Here is a 16,887-nt window from a genome sequence, read left to right on the forward strand (position 1 = left end):
CTTCAGTGCTATTGACCTTAGAAGACTAAGAACAACAAAGGAGGAGGAGGAGGGTAGAAGAAAAGCTGTTACAGTAGTTCTCGGGGAAAAGGCATGAGAATTTAAAAGTAGGAAGGAAAGAAAAAGAAAGAAAGAAAAAGGAAGGAAGGAAAGAAGGAAAGAAGTTTATTGTCATTGCACCTTGTACAATGAAATTAAATGCCATCTTCAGTGTACATCATACATGAGAAAACTATAAAAATAAAACAAATACACATCTTTCACATTCTGTACAATTGAACTGAAACCCCTGATACAGAATTAATATTACACCATACAGTAGAATTCAATATAGTTACTGCTCTGTGATAGAAGCTGTTTTCAGCCTATTTGTCCTTGTTTTTATTGTTTTATTGGTGGGAAGAAGGGAAGGAAGGAAGGAAGGAAGGAAGGAAGGAAATTTCACTTTCCCTCACTTCACATGAGCCAGTGAAGGGAAAATTCCCTTCATCAGCTCAGTTCCCCTGGTATTGAACCAAGATATTACAAGAGTTTTGTTTTGTAATGATTGGGATCATGATTGTGGTTAGGCTTGGATACACTTCAATGTTATCTTTGTTATGTTGTCTTTTTTATGTTTGCTTGGTTTCTTTTTGTCTTTTTGTTTTAACCCTAAGTTAGCCAAGCAGAGTCACAATTTGCAAGGTGGGTGGCCATATAAATTGATAAATCAATTTATAAAATGTCTAAAATGTTAAATAGCTACTGATAGGACTTGTTAAGTTAAGTAGCTATTGATCAGAAAGCAATTACAGAATAATGCCAAAGTTCTCGCCAAGCCCACCACAAATATCATTTTTTTCCAGCTGAATACCTGTTTCAGACCTACTACTATTGAAGCAGGGTTGGAAGTAAATCAACCAAGCTACCAATAGAAATCATGAGATGGGTTTGGAGGGGTTTGGAACTAGCTGGGAGTGGTACAAACCCAATATGTGGAAGAGCTCTTAGATGAAAGTGAACTAAAATTAACACCAAAAAAGAGGACAATGGTAAATTAAGGACCCTTGTTTGTTCACTGGCAATACTGAGCACAATTCTATAATATTATACGTAATGTTCCTCATATAACTACCGTATTTTTCGCCTTATAAGACGCACTTTTTTACTCCAAAAACGAGGGTAAAAATCTGAGTGCGTCTTGTAAGCCGAATGTAGCCACTGGGTCATCTGAAAATGGGGCAGGCAAAGAGGGGGCTGCAGAGATCATGATGGCTGGAAAGGAGAGAGGTTTCGCTTTCAGAGCTCCCGCTCGGCTGGGCTCCCGAGAGGGCTTAGGCGGTGGTGGCGGTGGCAGCGGCTCCTCACATTGCTGGGGCACTGCTTTAAGCTGCCCTCCTCCTGCAAACGAAAGGTGCCTCAAGGCTTTGGCTCCTGAGACCGGTGCGCTGCCATCCAAAATGCTGGTACCACGATCGCTGCAGCGCCCGCTTTACCTGCCGCTTCTCGGGCAGTTCCAGGTGGCAGAGATCGTAGTAATAGCATTTTGGATGGCAGCGCACCGATCTCAGGAGCGAAAGCCTTTGAATCAAGTTTGATTGTGTCCCATCTAGCGTTCTCCACCCCCAACCCCAAATCTCTCCGGATCTGCTTATTGCTATTGCTGCTATAGCGCCCAGCTACTGTATCTCTTTGCTGCATGACAGATTCGGGCGGATTGGGGGTGGGTAGGTGGAGAACGCTAGATTGAGAAGTTAAAAGTTTTAGATGAGCCACCGGCTGGAGGGCTGGGGCCATGCAAGAAGCCCGCTCAGGCAGGGAAGGAGGGAAGGAGGGGAGGAGGGAGTGAGGATAGACAAGTAAGAGGGAAAGAGGAAAGAAAGCAGGAGGGCAGAAGGGAGGTGGAAGGAAGGAAAGAAAAGCAGACACGCTGGAGGGAAAGAGGAAAGAAGGCAAGCAGGCAGGAAGGAGGCAGAAGGAAGGAGGGAAGGATGGAACTGGAAGGGAGGCAGGGAAGGGGGGAGGGAGAAAGGAAGGATAGGAGGATAGGGAAAGAGGAAAGAAGGCAGGCAGGCAGAAGGGAGGGAGGTGCAAGGAAGGAAGGAAGCATAGATAAGCAGGAGGGAAAGAAGGCAGGCAGGCAGGAGGAAAGAGGAAGGAGGGAACTGGAAGGGAGGCAGGAAGGAAGGGAAGGAGGAAGGGAGGGTGGAAGGAAGGATAGACAAGTAAGAGGGAAAGAGGAAAGAAAGCATCTGAATGTACTAAACACGAGTCTTCAGGGAAAAGATGGATACATTGTGAAAACTCAGCTGTCAGTTGATCTTAATGTTATGAAATGAAAAGTATGCCATTTGCAATTAACTTGGCATAAAATAATTCATTTGCATTTAATTGTTATTGTTCAAAGAATGTTCGGAAAAATGTTCGGCCCTCCAGCATGTTCACTTCATCCAATCTGGCCCTCTTTGAAAAAAGTTTGGACACCCCTGTGTTACATGGTTGACATAAAATTGTTCTGAAACTGCTGTTAACTTTATACAGTTGATATAAAATATTTTACTATAGTATTTGGTTCAGAATCTTTTTTTTTCTAGATTTTCCTCCTTTAAAATTGGGTGCGTCTTATATTCCGGAGCGTCTTATAGGGCGAAAAATACGGTATCTTAAATCACTTTATCAACAACAAAAACATTTCTGAAATCCTAAAATGGGATTAAAAAAAAAAGAATAAGATCTTAGAAATGATATTTACCTTTTCCTTTGACAGCAATAGAAGGCTTCATTTTTTCTTTTGAGATATCTATGAAAATATTCATTAATTCATTTGGGTGTTGTTGTTGTTTTGCATTTTTCTTTTTTAACAAAACCACACATTTCTGGGTGCTTTTAAACCTTTTTTTTTAATGTAACAAGACTATATATATATAGCTAGTTCAAGAAAATAAAACCAATCATTATTATTTCCTTCCACAAATTTTTCTCACATTCTTTGTTAACTCTATGGGCTTGAAAAGAATTTCTTCACCAGTCTGAAAATAAACTTAAAACGTATATATTTCTTTACCCTTTTTCTTCTGGGTTTCTGTGGTCTTCATTAAGTTTTCTTTCTCAGGTTCTGTGTAAAAGCACAGTGAGGAAACATTAGTCACATCTAGCAATTAATAATTCCAAACTGAAGCTGCATCAAAAAGATACACAGTTTTGAAGCTGAGTTTTAAGTTTGGATATATTAAAAATTCTTTAGCAGTAGTAAGTATCAATAGTTAAAATCATGAGTGGAATCTAACTTTTTTAAAGCAGGGATAGCTTGTGTTCACAGAAAAAGAATTGCATTTATGCGACTCTTTCCATGACCACAGCACTTTTCCTTTGACTGATATGTATTCTGTTCATAAAGAACATTAGGTGCTTCTGCGTGTAAGCATCAAAGTGACCCCAACCTTATGGCTTGGTTCTCTACACATTTTTGCTACTACAAAAACAACAGGTGACCAATAACACTGAATTTCAATAATAGCTGGTGTTGCACTTTGACCTTTCAGATTCCAGGATTAGTAATGCTTTGACAGAAGTAGAGGGGGCCAAAATAGATGGACAGAAATAAACGGGGAATGATGTCTTGAAAGCCCCCCCGGTCATTTCAGATCTTCTTGTATCTCATTCAACTGGAATGAAAGAAGACTGTAGCTTGCAGCAATCCTAATTGCATTCAATTATAATTTGCTTGACTCGATGTGGCATTTTAAACGCAAGACTTTTAAAAGCCATGGAAAAGTATAACACCAAGCAATGAGTTGTGGAATCTATTTGCTAAGACAAGTCTTCATGGGTACTAGATACTCAAATAATTTCCTACTTGTCTGACAATGTCTAGATATATGAATATACGAGGATGGATATACTTTGTCAGATCACAAATTCTTTTACTTAACTAAACAGCTGCATGTTTCATACTAACTTTCAGCTGCTGTATTTAAGATTTCATTTATTTAACAGCAATTATAATCTACTCCTACTCTAAGTAGGAGTAGCTAATAGCAAAATACAAATGAGATTAAAATATAAGAAACAAACTCAAACCACAAAACAACAATATAGATGTATTGCTGTTTCAAAAAAATCATTGTAATACCAAGGAGGATTTGTGCTCTCTTTCTTTCTTGTATAAAAAGCTTCTCTTTTGTAATTCCTGTGCATGGCATAGCAAAATAAAAACTTAGATTTTGAAAAGTAACTCTCTTCCTTTTACTTTCTCCACCAGTTTGCTCCTCATAATCTTCATGCAGTTAAGCTCAAAAGTTGCAGGAACTGGGTAGTTTAAGAGAAAGAAGGACTAGGGGAGACATGATAGCAGTGTTCCAATATCTCAGGGGTTGCCACAAAGAAGAGGGAGTCAAACTATTTTTCAAGGCACCTGAGTGTAGAACAAGAAGCAATGGGTGGAAATTAATCAAGGAGAGAAGCAACTTAGAACTGAGGAGAAATTTCCTGACAGCTAGAACAATTAATCAATGGAGCAACTTGCCTCCAGAAGTCCTTCTCCAACACTGGAAGTTTTTAAGACAATATTGGATAACCATTTGTCTGAAGCGGTGTAGGGTTTCCTGCCTAGATAGGGGTTTGGACTAGAAGACCTTCAAGGTCCATTCCAATTCTGTTATTCTATTCTATTCTATACTTTTCCAAGACCAGTCACCTAGTATTGAGAATGCGATGAGTGAGGTGGTATTGATAACTTTTAGGCTTTTAAGAAAAGATAAACAGCTAATGTGATTTATTAGAAGTATGAGCAACTGCAAGAGGTATAAGGTAGCTAGATATAAGCTACCTTGAGAGGAGCTTTATGGTTTTAACAGAGGCCTGTTCAGGAAAGCTGCTATAACTAGCTGGGACCATGATCCCCTTTGTGAAGGATAAGGGGCTCCCAGATGCCACAGGGATATGAAATTCTATTTACACTCCTCTACAGGTAGTGAGTGTATGACTTATGACCCTAACTGAGCCCAGAATTATGGTTGTAAATCATTGAGACTGTAAGCTGAGGCACGTGACCACAGTTTTTGCAGCAGTTGGTAACTGAACATCATTAAGAAAATCCATTTTCCCCAATGGGCACTTTTTGCCAGAAACTTGAAATAAATGCCAGAAACCAGGAAAAAACATTACAAATCAAGGTTAGATGGCCACAGGAAATGGCTGTAGAGCAAATGGCTGTAGAGGGAAGTGGATTGCCAAGTGCCCAAAATTAAATCATGTGATGGGTGTGTGTGTGCATGCAGCAGCCATCGTAACTTCAAATCATGTTATATATAGCTCTGGAGAGGGGTGGGTTCCTGCCAGATCTAACCTCTTCTATAGAAGAGTTTCCACAAATCTACAGTGTCGTTTAGAACCGGTCCGCCCGTCCGCATATCATCAAGATGAAGAGCAAGAGGAGGAATTCTGGGAGTTGAAGTCCACAAGTCTTAAAGCTGTCAAGTTTGAACACCCCTGGTTTTTTTTTTCTAAAGGGTTAGGGGTACAAGGGTCTAGTAACTTGACAGTTTTAAGACTTGCGTGCTTTAAATGCCAGAGTTTCTGAGCCAACATTTTGGTTGCTAAGCAAGAGCGTTGTTAAGTGAGCTTCACCACATTTTACAAGTTGGCCACGCCCACCCAGTCACATGTCTGGCAAGCCACTCCCACCCGGTCACATGGCCACAAGCCACTCCTACCCAGTCACATGGTTGGCAAGCCACTCCCACAAAGCAGGCCACACCTACAGAAGAGGTTCTAAAAATTTTGAAACCCACCACTGGGCTTGGCATAACTGTGAACAGTCATTAAGCAACCAGTTATAACTCGAGAACCACCTGTATTGAATGTTGCAGAATTTTCTTTCCTTGTCTTGCCTATAAATGTGTCCCCTCTATGCCACTGTTTGCAGTTAAAATCATTCTTTTGCTTTGTTTTCTTCAGTGAATCTGTTTAGCTTCTTTTTCATTTCTGCGCACATTGTATACAAATCCCAAAATCTCTTTTTGGCATTTTACTACAGTCCTCAACGTACGCCCACAATTGAGCCCAAAATTTCTGTGGCGAGACATTTGTTAAGTGAGTTTTTTCCCATTTTCCTTGCCACATTTGTTGAGTGAATTGCTGCAGTAAGTGTACTATATATGTAGTTTCTTTTTTTATGCCAATATCCATCTTCTCAAAGCGATACTGTGTATTGGGGGCCTAAAATCATTATCTTGGCAATAGTATGTTTCACCAGCCAAATCCTATTCGTATTTACCCACATTAGGAGCCCCATTGTATTCTTAGATGCTGACTTCCAGTTAAGGCTGAAATTCTGACAACACTGATTGCCAAGTAAGCTTTATCGTACTTGATGGATCTTACACATTTACAATGCATAGGAAAGCAAGATTTGTACAATGCAAAGGAAAGCCTTTAACAATACCCAGCCAGATGCCACATGGTTGTTCCCTATGGACTTTATATTTAAATGAGAAAGAAAAGGAGAAGATTGGGTATTTAATAGATGTGTGTAAATGATTTTATCCTTTGTCTTTATGAACCCCTGAAGGCGTTTCAGTCTCATTTCACATATGCTTTTTCCCCTGCTGTCTGCATTCATGTAATTTTCAATATTAGCCTTGCAGTTAAATATTACAAGACTAGACTCTTTTTTATTCCAGCTTAATTGTTTGTACATAATCAAAAGCAGGAGGAACTTGGCAGTTTTATCACACTTATATTTTAATTTCAAGTTTGCTTTCAGCTGCTTATTTATAGTCTTCACTTTTTAAAGAATTTAAAAGAAACATAATTTGTTTCTTTTTCCTTCATGTATTCTACAAAATACACACCAGAGTGATGTTAATTTTCATGAACATATAAATTATAGATGGTTGGAAATTTGGGTAAGCATATATTATATTATACCCTGGAAGTTTTATTTTGCAAATATACAATTATATTAAGTTGCTGGAACCATCTTGAGAAGGTATATCCCTTAAAAGAAGGGATACAAATACAAATATTTTAAATTCTGGTTTTACATCATAATAGGCTAAGAGTTAATTGCCTGAGATGACTATTACAGGATGGAAATACAACACAGGTGCTTACAATACAGAAAAGTATTGTTACATTATTTGCAGCTCATCCATGTGTGAATTCATAAGCCTACATGCAAAACTCCTTTATTAAACTTACATTTTCCAAAACCTCCAATATTATCTGGGTTTTGGATATATTTGCTTTGTGAGCCAGTATTATAATTATGCTGAATACTATAAAATGATTGCAAGTAATAATAATATTTTGTAGTATTATTTATGCATTTCCAAATTTTAAGTGTATATGTGATCTTACTTTTATATGATCACATATCTGAACTGGAAAAACTACTTTTTAATCCAGAAAACTAAAAGTACAGCACCACTAATATAAAATAAATGCCTACAAATAATGAATATATCGACACATTAATAAAACTGACCAGGACTAATATTTTCTGCCGTACAAAAAATTGTGCAGTCACTGCTAGCCTGTGGAAATAATAACTGAGCTCAAAATAATAGAACAGTAAAATTCAATAATATTGACATTGTGCAATCAAAAGTATGATTAATTGTGCCCACATCCATCATTTCTAGTTTCTTTAACTGTCCACTTGGGAAGCAAAGTGGACTGTTTCTTTTTTCAAAAAATGAATTACTTTTACTCTTAATGAAGACTTGAAAGGATCTTGTAATACTTTAAAATAATGAAAACAAAGAGAAATATTATTTGTGGATAAACTGTCAGACAATTCATCATATCCATAAAATATATACATACTGTGACACACTTTACTCGCTTCTTTGGAGTCTGATTTATCTGCAGAAGAAGAAATAAGAAAAATAATAAATCCCTTATTTCCTTATATAGTAGCTAAGACTATATGATTAATAGGAAACCGCATGAAAAAATACATTTATTGAAATCAAGGGGTAAAATTCATTAGATTAGAAGCCTATGTTGGTGCCTGATCAATTCTTAACATTACCCAAAGACGCATCTCTTGAAATGGAAAGCAGCCAAAATCTCTGTTGTTTTGTTTCTGTTATTAGTGCTTCCTTTCAAAAAACCAACTTTAAAATGAAAAGATCATGACTGAGATTTTAATTAAAGAAGAACCAATTACAAGATGTGTTTGAAACTATGAGTTCAGACTTGAGAATGCTACTCGTGTTTCCCAAGAATGAGAGGGAAGAAGACCAGGGAGAGATGAAACCGTAATTTAAGTATCTTTCTGCAACTATTTACATTTTAAAAGGTCAGAATGGATTTCTGTATGCATATTCTTTGCTTTTCCCCAATGTAAATATTCTAGTCAATATTTTTCTCTAATATTCACATCTTACAAGTACTTTACTCATGTACCTGAATCTCTTTACAATATTCTAAATTAGCAAATGATCGCAAAATTGATAAAGAAGAATATTTGTATATGTACTGTTTATGTAGCCACTAGAACAGTGATGGCTAACCTTTTTCTCCTCACGTGCTGAAATCATGGGTGTCCACACCATAATGCAATGCACCCCGCCCCCTGTGCATATGTGCATGACCCCCCCAGCCTTCCCCCCATGCATGCTTATGCGTCTCCCGCATGCATGGCAGCGACACAAAAATCAGCTGGCCGGTGGGAGGCGTACACGCATGTGTGGTGGAGCTGAGGTGGGTGACGGCTTGTGTGCCCATAGAGAGGGTTCTGCGTGCCACCTGTGATACATGTGCTATAGGTTCACCATTACGGTGCTAGAATATAAACTGAGAGCAAACCCCATTCCTCACTAGACCTGATGATGGAACCTAGTTTGGGTAATGAAAACATCCATGCTTAGAGAACATCTAGGATCACATATGGTAACAAAATTTGCAGAAATGGGAGAAAGGAAGGGCAATGCATTAAGTTTACCTACTGCCCTAAAAGTGTAAATTAGAAATGTTTACAGATGGATTTCTTCTGTCTTTATGAGGAGGCAATCCAGTGGTGAAATTCAATTTTTTTCATTACTGATTCTGTGAGTGGGTCTTGGTGGGCATGGCTTGGTGGTGTGGCAGGGGAAGGATACTGCAAAATCTCCACTCCCATCCCACTCCATTCCCACCCCACTTGGTGGTGTGGCAGGGAAAGGTTACTGAAAAATCTCCATTCCCACCCCACTCTGGGGCCAGCCAGAGGTGGCATTTGCCGGTGCTTTGAACGACTCGAAATTTCTGCTACCGGTTCTCCGAACTACCCAAAATTTCCGTACCGGTTCTCCAGAACCTGTTAGAACCTGCTGGATTTCACCCCTGAGGTGATCCATGTATGAGCAATGCCCAGTTCCAGGCCTTTTCATAGTCTCCACCATAGACAGTCTGAAAAGGAATTCCAAGCTAATGAAAAAAAAATTAGAATCTCCTGCTGCAATTGGAAACATGAACTTTATGGCCATTCATTCTTTGATGGCATGAACAAGACTTCAGATTCTACCTCTAGATCTTTTGAGATTAATACTAGAGTTGATATCTTCTACCTACCGTATTACAAGTGGTAGCATCTCACTGACTAAGACTGATATCAGGAAAGTAAGTAGTTGTTGGACCACATCAATACTTTCATGGAAGATAACCAGGAATTTCAAATTCTCAAATAGACTAGGAAGTTGAACAAATATCCCCGATACAAAGGGCAATGACATACCAATTCAGTATCTCTGCCTAGAAAAATACTGGTATCTTTCCCAGAAATCACTTTTGAATTGAGGGAGTCTTTGCTTATATTTATCCTGCTTCCACAAACACTTTCAGCTGACAATTTGAGAAACTGTATTCCTCCAGCCGCGTGATATAAACATCACATTGTGCAGCCCAGAAAAGCAATAGCAATAGCACTTAGACTTATATACCACTTCACAGTGTTTTACATTCCTCTCTAAGCAGTTTGCTGGCTCAGCATATTGCCCCCCAAAATCTGGGTACTCGTTTTACCGATCTCAGAAGGATGGAAGGCTGAGTCAACCTTGAGCCTGATGAGAATTGAACTGCTGAACTGCCAACAGCTGGCAGTCAGCAGAAGTAGCCTGCAGTGCTGCATTCTAACCACTGCGCCACCAAGCATGAAGGCAACTCAACTCTGTCACTGACTTCATGTGAATGGTATGTACATGGGGTAGAGCTGGCTACATTTTTCTTCTCACTTTTCCTAGAGAAACAGTTGTTTTCATTGAGGAAGAGGCTGAAAGAAGACAAAGCAGAATGATGAAGGCAGAGTTGCAGCAACATGACACAAAGATCTGCCTGGTTTGTATGGATATGAGAACAAGGCATTAATATTAAAAAGGGCAGAGTTTGCAACATAACATTGTGATAATAGCAGCAAGTTTCTGCAGATGTCCATTGGATAGAATCAGAAAGATTGAAAAGAAACATGGGAATGAAACTACTCAAGTATCCCATAAATCAGTGTTTCTCAAGCTTGGCAGCTTTGAGATGTGTGTTTTCCCCAGTCAACATGCTGGGAGTTGAAGTCTGCACATCTGAAAACTGTCAAGCTTGAGAAACACTGCCTTAAATACTTAGGAGTAAAAGAAAACATAAACAATTTCTAAGTGTTCAGCTGAAACATCTAAAGAGTCATCTGAATTGGACCCGGGCAACAATAAGTTTGCCTACATATTTATGTATGAAGCTATTGGTGTAGTCACTAAGACCACTTTCACCAGAAATACTACAATATCACATTTTTCTTCTATATTTAAAATCTAATAGCTTGTTGGTTGATAGCAAAATAACTTTAATGATCTGATCCCTTGTCATTGGGATGTGGTGGCTCAGTGACTAAGACGTTGAGCTTGTTGATCAGAAAGGTTGGTAGTTCGGCAGTTTGAATCCCTAGTGCTGCGTAATGGAGTGAGCTCCCATTACTTGTCCCAGCTTCTGCAAACCTAGCAGTTTGAAAGTATGCAAAAATGCAAGTAGAAAAATAGGGACCACCTTTGGTGGGAAGCAGTGGTGGGTTCTGGATCCCATTGCAACCGGTAAGGTGCAACGGGGCCCAGAGTCCACCATATGAACATTCGCAGCATGAGCATACACATGCGTCCTTACCTCCTGCGATGCCTCCGCGACACTCCAGCTGCTCAGCGGAGCATCACACAGGCACTGTACATTCCGTATACATGCGCGGAAACGCAAAAGAGCTCAAATACAGGTAAGGAGGGTGGGCGGGCAGGTGGGCCCTCTGGAGCACTGCTCCCGGCAGGCACCAGTATGCTTATACCGGGGTGTACCGCCAGCAACCCACCACGGGTGGGAAGGTAACAATGTTCCGTGCGCCTTCAGCTTTTAATCATGCCGGCCACATGACCACGGAGACATCTTTGGATAGCGCTGGCTCTTCGGCTTTGAAACGGAGATGAGCACAGCCCCCTAGAGTCGGGAGCGACTAGCCCATATGTGCGAGGGGAACATTTATCTTTTACCTAAGTTTGTCATTATCATTCTATAAATATTTGAAGTAATACTTTTTAAAGATAAGAAAATATAATACAAATTACAATTGTGTCACGAGTAAGTTCATCAAAGATGTTGAAACTATTTTTTTTTAATTCTCTCATATGTTTAGGTCTCCGTGTCCTTTAGTTTGTGTTATTTGAAATAAATATTAACTTTATATAGAATTAACTTTAATATTAACTTTATATATGTATATCAAATCCAATCAAATTTATTATAGCTCCAAGGCCAGAAACAAACAAAATTTGTCATAATAGAAGCATCACATCTTTCTACATATTGGTATAACAGGAAAAAATAAGTATAGTAGAATCAAAAAATAATGAAGACTTGGAGACTTGGAGAGTTATTTTCTAGTTCCTGTCCCAAAAAAATTAAACATGCCCTACCTTGAAATTTCTTCAAGATAAGATATAAGCTAGAGTCCTTATACAGGGAACAATATAGTATCATAAGGTTTAGATCCATGATAGCATACTTATGGCACACATGCCACAGGTGACACATGGAGCCATATTTGCCAGCACACGAGCCATCAGATCCAGCACCCATGCGCATGCAGGCCAGCTGATTTTCAGCCATCCGGAGTGCTGGGGGAGGCCTCCCAAGGCTTTAGGAAAGCCTCTGGAGCCTGGGGAGGGCAGCCCCCCCACGTGAGGGGGTCTGCACACATGTGCAGGGAGATCGCACGCACATGTGTAGGTGGGTGGGGTGCATTGCATTGTGGGTGTGGGCATGCATGTGCGTGCTATTGGGCACACCCACACAATTTTGGCACGCCTTTACATAAAGGTTCACCAACACTGGTTTAGAGTTTTTATTGCTTCATTTCCACATGAACATAACTGAAGGTACATAGGAGTACTCTTAAAACATTCAAAAAAGACTGCTGAGATTTAACCTTATGAAATTTCAGAACTGGAATAGATGATTAAATAGGAGGCTGGAACAAATCCTTTTGGAAACAAACGATAAATATTGGGGTTTGACATCTTACTTAAGTTTGTTTGCAGATCTACTGTATATCCCATTTGTAGCATTATCAAAACCTAAGGAGCACAGATTTTCCATAGAAAAGTCCTGCAACTGAATTTTACCTAGGACTTTTTAAAGACATGATTATTTAAATTGGTAACTAAATACTAACAGCAACAAAACTATAGGATGCAAAATTAACTGTGCCCAGAAGGAAAAAGAAGAAACCATGCTCCAGCATCCACTTAACTTAACTTAACTTTATTCAATTTCTAGACCGCCCCTCTCTCAGAAGAGACTCGGGGCGGTGTACAGTCATATTAAAACAATAAAACAATAAATATACATAGTATAAATATAGAATAAATATAGGGCTGGAGGAGGTAACAATAGTTCACTGTACAAATTAGTTTAAGTTAGATTAAAATTTTAAAAAATTTAAAATACATTAACCCTTAAAACTATCCCAGATAAAATATCCGCCAGGAGGTAAAATGGGACTATAGATGGGCCAGGCCGGCTAATTGGAACAGGTGAGTCTTAAGTTTTTGTCGGAAGGAGCGGAAGTCAGTAGTAGTTCTAATATCGGGGGGGAGGTCATTCCAGAGGGTTGGGCCCATCACAGAGAAGGCTCTACTCCTAGGCGCCGCCCGTTGGCATTGCTTGGTGGACGGCACCCGGAGGAGTCCCTCCCTGTGAGAGCGAATTGGTCGCAGGGATGTATGCGGTAGGATGCGATCCCGCAGGTAACTAGGTCCTGTGCCATGGAGCGCTTTAAAGATGGTAATAAGCACCTTGAAACGCACCCGAAAAACCACAGGCAGCCAGTGCAGCTTGCGCAGGAGAGGTGTTATGTGGGAGTACCTAGTACTCCCAATGATAGCCCGCGCGGCCGCATTCTGAACCAGCTGTAGTCTCCGGGTGCATCTCAAGGGGAGCCCCATGTAGAGAGCATTGCAGTAGTCCAGACGAGACGTCACCAGCGCATGAGTGACTCTGCGTAAGGCTTCCCGGTCCAATAGGGGGCGCAATTGGCGGACCAGGCGAACCTGGTGGAACGCCCCCCTTGCCACGGCTGCCACATGGTCATCCATCGACAGCCGGGCATCTAGGAGGACGCCCAAATTGCGCGCCCGTTCCACAGGGGGCAGTTGCTCGCCCCCTATGGCCAGTGATGGAATCAACTGGTTGAACCGAGGTGCCGGTAACCACAGCCACTCTGTCTTGGAGGGGTTAAGCTTGAGTCTGTTGTCCCCCATACAGACCCGGACGGCTTCCAAACACCGGGACATCATTTCGACGGCCTCGTTGGGGTGGTTTGGGGTGGAAATGTACAGCTGAGTGTCATCAGCGTACAGATGGTACCCAACCCCAAAACCACGGATGATCTCACCCAGTGGCTTCACATATGTTTTAATTTTTAATTTTTTAATTTAATTAGCACTTCTAGACCGACCCCTCTCCCAAAAGGGACTCGGGGCGGTGTACAGTCCATATCAAAAACATCATACATAATAACAATTAAAAATTATTAAATGGATAAATACATAAATAAGAGGAGGATAAAATAGACAGAACTGTAATTGCTAAATAAATAATTTAAAATATACAAAATTTAAAACCCCAGTGTCCTATAAAATTAAGTCCCCTAAAAAACCAGTAGGAAATATATATGCCAGGAGGTAGACGTTAAGAATTATGCCAGGCCAGCCAGTCGGAACAGGTGTGTCTTCAGTTTCTGCCGGAAGGAGCGGAAGTCAGTGGTGGTTCTAATGTCGGGGGGGGGGGAGGTCATTCCAGAGGGTTGGGCCCATCACAGAGAAGGCCCTACTCCTTGGTGTCGCCCGTTGGCATTGCCTAGTGGACGGCACCAGGAGAAGCCCCTCCCTGTGAGAGCGAATTGGCCGCAGGGATGTATGTGGGAGGATGCGATCCCGCAGGTAACTAGGCCCTATGCCATGGAGCGCTTTAAAGATGGTGGTCAAAACCTTGAAACGCACCCGAAAGACCACAGGTAGCCAGTGCAGCTTGCGCAGGAGCGGTGTTACGTGGGAGTACCTAGTACTCCCCATGACTGCCCGCACAGCTGCGTTCTGGACTAGCTGCAGTCTTCGTGCGCGTCCCAAGGGAAGCCCCATGTAGAGAGCATTACAGTAGTCCAGGCGAGACGTCACCAGTGCATGAGTGACCGTGCGTAGGGCATCCCGGTCCAGAAAGGGGCGCAATTGGCGCACCAGGCGAACCTGGTGGAACGCCCCCCTAGCCACGGCTGCCACATGGTCGTCCATTGACAGCCGGGCATCTAGGAGGACGCCCAAATTGCGCGCTCGTTCCACAGGGGGCAGTTGTTCGCCCCCTATGGCCAGCGTTGGAGTCAGCTGACTGAACCGAGGTGCCGGTAGCCACAGCCACTCAGTCTTGGAGGGGTTGAGTTTGAGTCTGTTGTCCCCCATCCAGACCCTGACAGCTTCCAAACACCGGGACATCACTTCGACAGCCTCGCTGGGGTGATTTGGGGTTGAAACGTACAGCTGAGTATCATCAGCGTACAGATGGTATTCAACCCCAAAACCACGGATGATCTCTCCCAGCGGCTTCACATATGTGTTGAACAGGAGGGGCGAGAGGACCGACCCCTGTGGCACCCCACAAGTGAGTGACCTCAGGGTCGACCTCTGCCCCCCTGTCAACACACATTGCGACCGGTCGGAGAGGTAGGAGCCAAACCACCGTAAAACGGTGCCTCCGACTCCCATCCCCTCCAGCCGGCGCAATAGGATACCATGGTCGATGGTATCAAAAGCCGCTGAGAGGTCTAATAGGACCAGGATAGAGGAACAACCTCTATCTCTGGCCCTCCAGAGATCATCAACTAGCGCGACCAAGGCTGTCTCTGTGCTGTGCCCGGGTCGGAAGCCGGACTGGCGTGGGTCTAGATATTCGGATTCGTCAAGGTGTCGTAGAAATTGCTGTGCCACCACATTCTCAACAACCTTCGCTAAAAAGGGAAGGTTGGAGACTGGACGATAATTAGCCAGCTCCATTGGGTCCAGTGAAGGCCTCTTGAGCAAGGGCCTTACCACCGCCTCTTTCAAGGCAGTTGGTAGGAAGCCCTCACCCAATGAGGCGTTCACCAGGCCCAGAAGCCAGCCTCGTGTCACCTCCAAGGATGCCAGTACCAGCCAGGAGGGACACGGGTCCATTGAACATGTGGTGGGTCGCAGCCATCCACGCAACCTGTCCAAATCCTCGGGGGCAACAGAGTCAAACTCCTCCCAGAATGGTCTCACAAGACTCACTGTTGACGGCTCGTCCGGCCCACTGGAGGGGGCCCATCCGCTCCGGATCTGAGTGACTTTGTCCTGCAGATATTCCCCAAACTCCTCTGCTCTACCCTGCAAGGGTGCCCCCCGCATCCCCTGTGACAGGAGAGAGCGGGTCACCCTAAACAGGGCAGCAGGGCGGTTATCCGCGGACGCAATAAGAGCGGCACAATGTCTATGTTTGGCTGCTCTCAATGCCACAAGGTAGGTCCGTAAATAGGCTCTTACCTGTGTTCGATCAGACTCGGAGCGTGAGGATATGTGTTGAACAGAAGGGGCGAGAGGACCGATCCCTGCGGCACCCCACAAGTGAGTGACCTCAGGGTCGACCTCTGCTCCCCTGCAAACACACATTGCGTCTGGTCGGAGAGCTAGGAGCCGAACCACCGCAAAACGGTGCCCCTAACTCCCATCCCCTCCAGCCAGCGCAATAGGATACCATGGTCGATGGTATCAAAAGCCGCTGATAGATCTAATAGGACCAGGATAGAGGAACAACCCCTATCTCTGGCCCTCCAGAGATCATCAACCAACGCGACCAAGGCCATCTCCATGCTGTGACCAGGTCGGAAACCGGACTGGTGCGGGTCTATATAGTCGGTTTCTTCCAGGTGTCGTGGGAACTGCTGAGCCACCACATTCTCTACAACCTTCGCTAGGAAGGGAAGGTTGGAGACAGGACGATAATTAGCTAGTTCCGTCGGGTCCAGGGAAGGCCTCTTGAGTAAGGGCCTCACCACCGCCTCTTTCAAGGCGGCCGGTAAGGACCCCTCACCCAATGAAGCGTTCACTAGGCCCAGGAGCCAGCCTCGTGTCACTTCAGAGGAACAATGCCTGATGTTGAAATGTATTTAAATTATTTAAATCTTCACTTTATCTAGTGTTTTCCTTTATATCAATTCTATACCTTTTTTCTATATTAAACCTGTATGCTGATTTTGCCATTTAAATGGAAACATGTGGAAGTCCACTTTCTATACCTAACTTTGCCCCATGATACAGATAGTCCTCAACTTATGACCACAATTGGAACCAGAATTTCCATTGTTAAGCAGTGATTGTTAAGTGAGTC

General features: G+C 42.6%; 1 protein-coding gene across 28 annotated transcripts in view; it reads right to left on the reverse strand.

Annotated features, from left to right (window-relative positions):
• The window catches only part of TRDN (triadin), a 286,138-nt gene that overhangs the window by 44,597 nt on the left and 224,654 nt on the right, over nucleotides 1–16,887 (reverse strand). For all 28 annotated transcript variants that reach the window (XM_081941060.1, XM_081941056.1, XM_081941059.1 and 25 more), the window contains 3 exons: nucleotides 7,810–7,848; nucleotides 3,044–3,094; nucleotides 2,732–2,779 (listed from right to left, as the gene is read on the reverse strand). In XM_081941060.1, the coding sequence (XP_081797186.1) occupies nucleotides 2,732–2,779; nucleotides 3,044–3,094; nucleotides 7,810–7,848 (138 nt within the window). The remainder of the gene's footprint in view (nucleotides 1–2,731; nucleotides 2,780–3,043; nucleotides 3,095–7,809; nucleotides 7,849–16,887) is intronic.

This window comes from Natrix helvetica, assembly GCF_964273705.1.
Source record: "Natrix helvetica genome assembly, chromosome: 2".
In the NCBI taxonomy this organism is placed as follows: Eukaryota; Metazoa; Chordata; class Lepidosauria; order Squamata; family Natricidae; genus Natrix; species Natrix helvetica.